The sequence below is a fragment of the Mesoplodon densirostris genome, chromosome 3 (assembly GCF_025265405.1).
Source record: "Mesoplodon densirostris isolate mMesDen1 chromosome 3, mMesDen1 primary haplotype, whole genome shotgun sequence".
Classification (NCBI taxonomy): domain Eukaryota; kingdom Metazoa; phylum Chordata; class Mammalia; order Artiodactyla; family Ziphiidae; genus Mesoplodon; species Mesoplodon densirostris.
The window spans coordinates 49,397,648-49,407,478 of record NC_082663.1 but is presented as its reverse complement, the minus strand read 5'-3'; the positions used below and the strand labels follow the sequence as shown (position 1 = coordinate 49,407,478).

The 9,831-nt window shown below is 44.6% G+C and overlaps 1 protein-coding gene across 1 annotated transcript in view; it reads right to left on the bottom strand.

Annotated features, from left to right (window-relative positions):
- Window positions 1-318: 318 nt before the first annotated feature.
- Window positions 319-9,831, bottom strand: part of LOC132486758 (uncharacterized) — a 105,866-nt gene continuing 96,353 nt past the window's right edge. The window contains exon 4 of the mRNA XM_060094330.1: window positions 319-914. Within this exon, the coding sequence (XP_059950313.1) occupies window positions 839-914 (76 nt within the window). The 3' untranslated portion in view covers window positions 319-838. The remainder of the gene's footprint in view (window positions 915-9,831) is intronic.

Sequence of the window (9,831 nt, the reverse complement as noted above, 5' to 3'; positions counted from 1 at the left end):
AGGTTTGACCTAGTTAGAGAGGCTGGGCAAGGTCTCCCTGAGGAAGTGATGGGGCTCCGGACGAGACGGGAAGGATGAGTTGGCATTCCGGGCAGAGGAAGTAGCTTGTGTAAAAGCCCTGAGGTGAGAGGAAGCTCAGAGGGTTTGAAGAACCGAAAGAAGGTCAGAGTGTCTGGAGCCCTGAGAACCAGGGGAGAGGGTGCAGGATGGGACTGGAGAGGGAGATGGGGACCAGACCACACCCGGCCCCGGAAGCCCCTGTAAGCATTCAGGCTTTTCCTCAAAGCCACAGAGAACTTGTGCAAGTGTTCTCAGCAGGAAGGTGAAGGATCAGAGTTTATTTGAAAATGATTAATCCAGGAAAATGAATTCAAAGGTGGCAAGAAAGGAAGTGAGGAAATAATAAGGAGTAATGGGAGTTAATGTTTATGGAAACATGAAACCATGGACCAAGTATTGTTCTAGGAACTTATTCACATTATCTCTTCTAATCCTCATACAGACCTAGAGGCTATCATCCCCTCTTTTCACAGAAGAGGAGGTTGAGACACAGAGCAACTGGACCAACGTTGGTTGGCAAGTGCTGAAACCAGGCCGTGACCCAGGCAGTCCATCTGTTGAGTCCACTGTTTGATCACTACAGCACAGAGGCTCCTTCCTGCCCGTAGGCCAGGTGGAAGACGGAGTAGGGGTTGCACCAGGCTGGTGTCTGTGGACAGACCCTGGAGCTATTAAGTGGTAAGAATTGACAAGATTCAGACCAGAATTTGGGGGGGGGGGCTGGAGGGAGTCTCAGTTCTGTGTGGGTAAGAAGGTGAGAGGGGATGCAGCTCCGGGTCTAGAGATCCTGCGAGGTGCCAGGCTGGAGATGGAGAGCATGATTTGGTTGAGGGTACTTCTTTACAGCTCTGGATCTAAGGAAAAGAAAACAGCTTTGATACTTCACTGTAAGCATTCATTATGTTTTCTTGCTTTCTCTTCCTCTTACTGGGAATTCCATGAGATTTGCTAAGAACTAACGACTTTAGGTCTCTTCTTTTAAAAACTAGGCAGATGCCATTTCTCTTCCTGCTTTATTTATTTATTCGACTTGATGTTTAATTCTTTTAGTTTCTAAAAATTTTGCTTTCACTCCGACTGCACTCCTAGAAATTCTGTCTGAAGATTACTTGGATTCACATGCTCATTGATTTTATCCCCCACTTCTCAGAATTAGAGAAAAATAGACATGTTTTCTAGCTTCCATACATTTTCTTCTGCCAACAACTGACATTCTTAATTCTGACACTGGTCAGCCCTGAGCCTTGGAATGTATACATAGCTTTATTTCAACAATGCACTTCAGATATCTACATGTTACAATTTCTTAGACAATACAAACCGTACTTGTCTATAGCTGCCACTAAAGTACATTTTATTTTAATTAATTAATTTATTTATTTTTGGCCACGTTGGGTCTTTGTTGCTGCGGATGGGCTTTCTCTAGTTGCGGTGAGCAGGGGCTACTCTTTGTTGCCATGCACAGGCTTCTCATTGCGGTGGCTTCTCTTGTTGCAGAGCAAGGGCTCTAGGTGCACGGGCTTCAGTAGTTGTGGCACACGGGCTCAGTAGTTGTGGCTCGCGGGCTCTAGAGCACAGGCTCAGTAGTTGTGGCACATGGGCTTAGTGGCTCCGCAGCATGAGGGATCTTCCTGGGCCAGGGCTCGTACCGGTGTCCCCTGCATTGGCAGGCGGATTCTTAACCACTGCACAACCAGGGAAGTCCCTAAAGTACATTTTAAAATACACAGTCGGGGCTTCCCTGGTGGCGCAGTGGTTGAGAGTCCACCTGCCGATGCAGGGGACGTGGGTTTGTGCCCCGGTCCAGGAGGATCCCACATGCCGCAGAGCGGCTGGGCCCGTGAGCCATGGCCGCTGAGCCTGCGCGTCCAGAGCCTGTGCTCCGCAACGGGAAAGGCCACAGCAGTGAGAGGCCCGCGTACTGCAAAAATAAATAAATAAATAAATAAATAAATAAATAAATAAACTAAAATACACAGTTACTGGGCTTCTCTGGTGGCCCAGTGGTTGAGAGTCCGCCTGCCAATGCAGGGGACACAGGTTCGTGCCCCGGTCCGGGAAGATCCCACATGCCGCAGAGCGGCTAGGCCCGTGAACCACGGCCGCTGAGCCTGCGCGTCCGGAGCCTATGCTCCGCAAAGGGAGAGGCCACAACAGTGAGAGGCCCACGTACTGCAAAAAAAAAAAAAAAAAAAAAAAACAAAAAACACAGTTACTTTAGTCTTGCCTCCAGGATAATTTTTGGACAATTTCCTAAAGAACAATCTTTTCACAGATTTCTGGTTCAAACCACTAGACTACAATGGCCAATTTGGCAAAGTTGTTCTCTCTCTCTCTCTCTCTCTCTCTCTCTCTCTCACACACACACACACACACAGTTTTAAAAAGGAAGATGAAGTCATGTACTATTGCAAAATTTCTATAAATTCTAAAATATATCACCAGAGGGACAGTTCTAACAAATTAGTCAGAATTGTAATTTTAACTCTGTAGGGTACTTCTGGCTAAGCTGTTTGCCCCTAAGGATTCCACAAAAGCAGCCAGACTCCATTTACGCTTCTTTGTTAAAATGCATTGTGAGATGAGCGTTGATGGTGCCTTCATTAATTCCTGCAATGATCATTTGGCACGTACTATGTGCCAAAGGCTGTGGCAGGGGGCAGAGTGATGTTCTAGGAGGGCATAAACTCCATCTTAAATTTCAATCTTGGGCTTCTCTGGTGGCACAGTGGTTAAGAATCTGCCTGCCAATGCAGGGCACACAGGTTTGAGCCCTGGTACAGGAAGATCCCACATGCTGCGGAGCAACTAAGCCCATGTGCCACAACTACTGAGCCTGCACTCTAGAGCCCGCGAGCCACAACTGCTGAAGCCCGCGCACCTAGAGCCCATGCTCCGCAACAAGAGAAGCCACCGCAATGAGAAGACCGCACAAAGAAGAGTAGCCCCCGCTCACTGCAACTAGAGAAAGCAAAGACCCAACGCAGCCAAAAAAAAAAAATTAAAATAAAATAAGTTTATAAAAAAAAAATTTCAATCTTGTGGAGGAATCAGTACTAAATAAACAATTACATTACAGAGTTTCTGGAAGTAGAAAGCTTTAAGCTGAGACCTGAAGGATGAGTAGAAGTTATCAAGGAGACAAGAAGAAAAGAGACCTCCAGTTAGAGGGAGCCACATATTCAAAAGACTCAGAGTGAGCAAGAACAGGGTATGCAAAAACTGCAAGAAGTTCAGTAGGGCTGGATCTGAGAATGCAGGGGGGTGGTTGGTGAATGAGGCGTAGTGAATGGTCATGAAAAGTCTTGTAACCATGTCAAGGAATTTGGAATTTATCCTGAGGGTAGGGGTTGCCCATTAAAAGGGTTATAGCAGGGAGTGTGGATAATTGATTGAGGTGAAGCTGTTGTAATGATACAGAGAAAACGATGGCCTGAACTAGGACAGTAGCAGAGGGGGCAGGTTCATAGGGTAACTGGAAGGTTGGCTATGGGAAATCAGGGCAGGGGGAAGGTGACAGACAGGATGACTCTCAGGTTTTGGGTTTGGCCAACCAGATGGATGACAGAGCTGTCCACTGAGAGAGAGAACACTGGAGGGGAGACAGGTCTCAGCATGCTGAGGTTGAGGTACCTGTGGGACACCCAAAGTAGATGACCAGTATATAGTTAGTTCTTTAGTTAGTTAGTTAATTAGTTGAGGGGTCTAGACTAAAGATATAGACATGGTAACTGAAGCTAGCTGAACGAATAGATGAGTGTGCTCAAGAAGAGCTGTAGGTGCCCAAGAAGAGATGTCCAGTGATTTTAGCAACATGGCGGTCATGTGATTTTGAAGGGGCAAGTTCGCGGGGGGCACGGGGTGGGGTGGTTGGTGGTGAAGGCAGAAGCCAGGTTGCAGAGTGAGCACGGGGAAAGGAACAGTGTAGACAACGCTCTCAAGAAGTTTAACCATAGAAGGGAAAAGAGAAGCAGGGGTGACTGCTTGGCAGTGGTTTAAGATTTAGGGGACTCTGGTGAATTTAAACATCAATGATAAAAACTTGGGAGGGAGAGAGGGGCTGAGCGTTCAGCAAAAAGAGGCTTGGTCTTGGGGAAGGCTGGGGAGGACATCCAGGGACTGGGAAAGGAATAGAAAATGTGAAGGAGTTTCAAGATGTTCTCACTGAGGTTTTTATTTCTGTTACTGGAGGGCAAGATAATCGGTTAAGCATGAGAGGGAAGTTTGCAGGATTAAAAGGGTAGAAGAGAATGGAGGTTTTCTTTAAAAAAAATAAAAATGAGTATTTTTTAAATTAAAAAAGAAACACATGCCATGATTTTGAAAAATCCAAGAGTATACAGTGAAATGTAAGTCTGTGCTGTACCCCAGCAGCCCAGCCCTCCAGCCCTTCTTTCTGGAGGCAACCCCAGGGACCTGTCTCTTGAACCTCCTTTCAGAGATATTCCATGCCCTGTTCTGAGCCACATTTTTTCACTTAACATTTTATCTTGAAGATGGTTCCACATCAGCACAAAAAAATCCACCCCATTATGAAATATACTTTCTTTAACCAGTTCTTGTACATACTTCTTAGCTCACAGTGGGAAGCGTGTGTAGGGACAGAATTGCCCTCTAAAGATTTACGGGTCAACCTGAGTGGCCATGAGGTGCCCAGATGAAACATCATTTCTGGCTATCTCTGAGCATATTTCCAGATGAGGTGAGCATTTGAATCTGTGGACTCAGTAAAGTAGATCTTGTTCCCCAATGCAGGTGGGCTTCATCTAATCCACTGAAGGCCAGAATAGAACAGGAGAAAGGAAGAATTCATCCATTTTTTCTTGCCTTATTGCCTGACTTGAGATATCTCATCTCATATTCTTCTGCTCTGGGACTGAGATTTATACCATCAGCTCCCTTGGTTTTCAGGCCTTCAGATTCGTACTCAATTACACCACTGGCTTTCCTGGGCCTCCAGCTTGCACACAGCAGATCATGGAACTGCTCAGTCTCCATAATCACATGAGCCAATCCCTCAGGATAAATCTCTTTCTATATATCTGTGTACATCCCGTTGGTTCTGTTTCTCTGGAGAATCTTAATACAATATCCTTGCCTATTTTCCTGTTGGGTTGTTGGTCTTTTTCCTACCAATTTTTAAGAATGGTGAAGGTTTGCAGTAGTCTCCATGGAAGAGAAGAAAGGGCCAAAGAGGGCTGGTATCGGGGCAGCCACCAAGCTCCTCCCTCTCTGCAGTGGAGCTAAGTACAGAGCTCTGCAGGCACTCCTTGAATTGAATAGGTTTTCACTGAACTGCCCGTTTGCAGCCCTGGCCTGTGATTTCTTTCTCCAGAAGGATTACAATTCCCTGAGGCTATTGCTGACCAACAGGCCTGCGGTCGGAGAAGGAAGGAAGGAAGGCCCCCATTCTGTGAGTTCCATTGTCCGCCTGTGAGCGGGTGGAGGAGAAGTTGCTCAAATCCCTGAGTCGGCCTGGGAAGGGACTTGGGGCCCTCCTTGCTGGGCTTGGTGTTTACCCTGGGCCCCAGTTTCCCGTACTTGATCCAAAGGGTGTGTCCTTCCAGGCCTGCAGTGAGCCAACCATGCCAGCCCCGGTAGATGCCAGTCTCCCGCACGCAGCTCTTGATGCCCCCACCCCCAGCTGGCTGCCCGCACACACAGACTGTCACCTCGGCTGCCAGCCACCCTCCTTGACCACACACAGTCCTAGGCCCAAGAGTCTGAGGGCAGGGGGCTGAGAAGGCTGAGGATGAAGGGTGAGGCTGATGCTTCCCTGTCCTCTGCAGGTAGCCAGCTCCCTCCGCCCTTTTGCATTTCCCAGAGCCCCACAGACAGGTTCAAGGCCTGAAAGGTGTGAGAGGCCACTCTAACTCCTAAACTCCTCAATGCGAAGCCAAGAAAGCACCGTTTCCCAGAGCAGAACTTACAGCTTCCTGCTACCCATGAAAACTCCAAGTGGTGTGAATTGTTTTGTAAACTCTCTTATCACACATACGAATCATACAGTTAAAATGACCTGAGTAATGAAAGGATAGAAACACATTTTAATCCTTCCTTAGCATATGTGATGTGCCTGGTGCTGTGCTAAAAGGCTTTACATACATTTGGCCCTTACAACAACCCTATAAGGCAGTGAGCATCGTTATTCCCATTTTACAGATGACAAAAGTGAGGCTTCGGGCAGTTAAGTAACTTTCCCTAAATCACAGGATTGGTAAATGGCAAGGCAGGCATTTGAACTTAGCTCTAAATGTGGGAAATGTGTAAACACGGCCTTAGACTGCAGTGTGCACCCCTGTTCATCCCCCATCAACACAGCTGTAGCCAGGGAGGCCCTTACTGACTGGTATTTCATGTCTCTCAATGCTCTGTAGATTCCGCTTCTCCTAAAAAAGAGGACTGCCTAGGAATTCTGCCCCAGGATACTTAAACCCATCACAGGTTTTCAAAAACAGACGACCTTATTAAACAGGAACTTTATACCAGAGTCTAGTTGGGCCTCTCTGTCTAGTGACCAGATGAAGGTCTTGCCGGGGGTGGATGATTGCTTAAACTACTGAAATAGTTATGAAAAGGGGCATTCATATTACAACTCCCAATATTCAAATGCATTGGGCAGTCCAGCATTTTTCAACTTTCATAACCATTGCTTTTAGACTCTACTTCTTTAATTAAAAAGAATTTCTTGGAAACCATAAACAAATTGAAAAGACAACCTATGGACTGGGGGAAAATATTGGCACATGATGCAACCGACAAGGGCTTAATTTCCAAAAGATACAAACAGCTCATACAATTCAATATAAGAGAAACCAAACCACCCAATCAAAAAATGGGCAGAAGGCCTAAACAGACATTTCTCCAAAGAAGACATACAGATGGCCAAGAAGCACATGAAAAGGTGTTCATCATCGTTAATTATTAGACAAATGAAAATCAGAACTACAATGAGATACCCCGTCACACCAGTCAGAATGACCATCATTACAAAGTCTACAAATAATAAATGCTGGAGAGGGTGTGGAAAAAAGGGAACCCTCTTACACTGTTGGTGGGAATGTAAATTAGCATAACCACTATGGAAAACAGTATGGAAGTTCCTCAAAAAACTAAAAATAGATTTGCCATATGATCCAGAAATCCTACTCCTGAGCATATACCTAGACAAAACTATAATTTGAAAAGATACATGCACCTCTATGTTCGTAGCAGCACTATTTATAATAGCCAAGACATGTAAGCAAACTAAATGTCCATCGACAGGTGAATGAATAAAGAAGATGTGGTGTATATATATATATATATATATATATATATATATATATATATACACAATGGAATATTAGTCATAAAAAGAATGAAATAATGCCATTTGCAGCAACATAGATGGACCTAGAGATTATCATACTAAGTGAAGTGAGTCAGAAAGGGAAAGACAAATACCATATGATATCACTTACATGTGGAATATAAAATATGACACAAGTGAATCTATCTATGAAACAGAAACAGACTCACAGACATAGAGAACAGACTTGTGGTTGCCAAGGGAGAAGGAAGAGGGAAGGATTGGGAGTTTCAGATTAGCAAATGCAAATTATTATATATAGGATGGATAAACAACAGTGTCCTACTGTATAACATAGGGAACTATATTCAATATCCTGTGATACACTGAAATGGAAAAGAACATGAAAAAGAATATATATGTATAACTGAATCACTTCTCTGTACAGCAGAAATTAACACAACATTGTAAGTCAACTATACTTCAATAAAACTAAAAAAAAATAATTTCTTGTCTTCACTTCCTATCCGACCCCTTCTCTTGTGAGTGGAGGTTTAAGCTCAGAATCCTAGCATCGGTGGAGCTTTGACTTTGAGTTAACAGGGACTGGGATACAGACCCATAACTAGAATCGTGAGAGGTAGTTTGTTTTCTTTTTCAACCCTCTTGATGGCCAAAGGTGCTAAACATGTAGCTGTATAACAGCTGAAAAGGAAATCGAACACAAAGAAGAAAATGACACAGCCCTAACCCACAATTTAAAAGGCAAACATTCAAAACACGTGGACTGAGGAAGTCTTTTTTTTTTTTTTTTTAAACTTTTACTTTATAAAAATTTCTAATGAAAGACCTCATGGAAAATTTTTTAAAGTTTTAACTTTTACTGTTTAGGTCGATGCTGATCAGAAAGTACTACCTTTCCTTACAACACACAATATTACCAGGGACGTTGATGGAGAACCACACAGCAATGAGTACATGTTCCTCTGGGTAAAAACTACTGCAGTCCATTAAAGGTCTGCAATTTTGTAAAGTGGTTCCAATATCTGTTTCCCCTTTGTCTCTAGAACCCAAACTTTAGAGAATTCTTTCAAAATTTCTCAAGCTGCAACTAGTGCATGGCGTCTCAAATGCGAAAAATGCCAAAAGAGTACTTTGATTTTCAGTGCTCTCTAACCAGTGAGTTCCTGGTTCGTTATTGTATCTTCAGGGTAGGAAGAAATGAAGCTTTTTTCCACTGGCAGGGGAGGGGACCCAATCATAATTTTTAGTTCCTAATAAAGAAAAGTGCAGCCAATTTAAATGGTCTCAAATAAATTATTGTTGAAACTAGCATTTTATAACATTGGTATGTTTGGAATCTAAAGGATTGGTACTAATTTATGAAGAACAAGTCAGAGAGGAAGCTGAAATAGGCCTGACTTTCCGGGTTGGCCTTGAGGGGCGCAGCATGGCCACTCCTGTCGGCTCCTCTGAGCAAGACAACAGAGATGGCCCACAGAAGGTTTCTACGTTTTGAGGAATATACTTCCTAAAGTCCTGGATTCTTTTTATGTTCTGTTTTTTCTCTTAAGAGGGGTAGGTGTATAGGGGCAAACTAGGAAACGGATGGGGAGAAAGGAAAGTGCATTTCCAAGTTAGAGAAAATTGGTGGTACAATATCCCAATGGATGTGAACTGAATTTCATTGGCAACTGCATTCACAGTCAGAGCAACTAAACAAGGTGACTTCAAGAGGAAAGTTCCAATTTCTGCAGTGCTGAGATTAGAGATCAGTGGCAACTCCCTTGGAGGCCTGGGAGCTGCTCCCTCTGTTCTCTTTCCTCCTCCACCCTCCCCACCCCTATTCCTTCCCACTCTTAGGCTATCCAGTACTGTGATGTTAAGAAAACCACGTCTAAAGAACATATTCTCCCTAAGAAGGGCATTACATTGTTAGACAGGAGCCAACAGGGTCTTTGGAGACAGGCCCAGGTACGAATCCTGGCTCTCCCCCATACCGGCTGTGTGTTACAGTCAGGCTACTTAACCTCTCTGAGCTTTAGGGTGCTCATCTGTGAAATAAGGACAACAGAACCTACCGTGTTTTTTTTTTTTTTTTTTTTTTTTTTTTTTTTTTTGCGGTACGCGGGCCTCTCACTGTTGTGGCCTCTCCCGTTGCGGAGCACAGGCTCCGGACGCGCAGGCTCAGCAGCCATGGCTCTGCGGCATGTGGGATCCTCCCAGACCGGGGCACGAACCCGCGTCCCCTGCATCGGCAGGTGGACTCTCAACCACTGCGCCACCAGGGAAGCCCCAACCGTGTGTATTTTTGAGAGGACTGTGAAGAAGTACATAAATGAAAGCCTTTGGAGTCAAACTGCCCAGATTCTCATGTTTCCCTGACTACTTTCCAGCTGTGTGACCTCTTGTAAGTAACTAACTCATATATGCCTTAAATATGAGTTTCCTCATTGTAAAAACAATAACACCCACCTTGT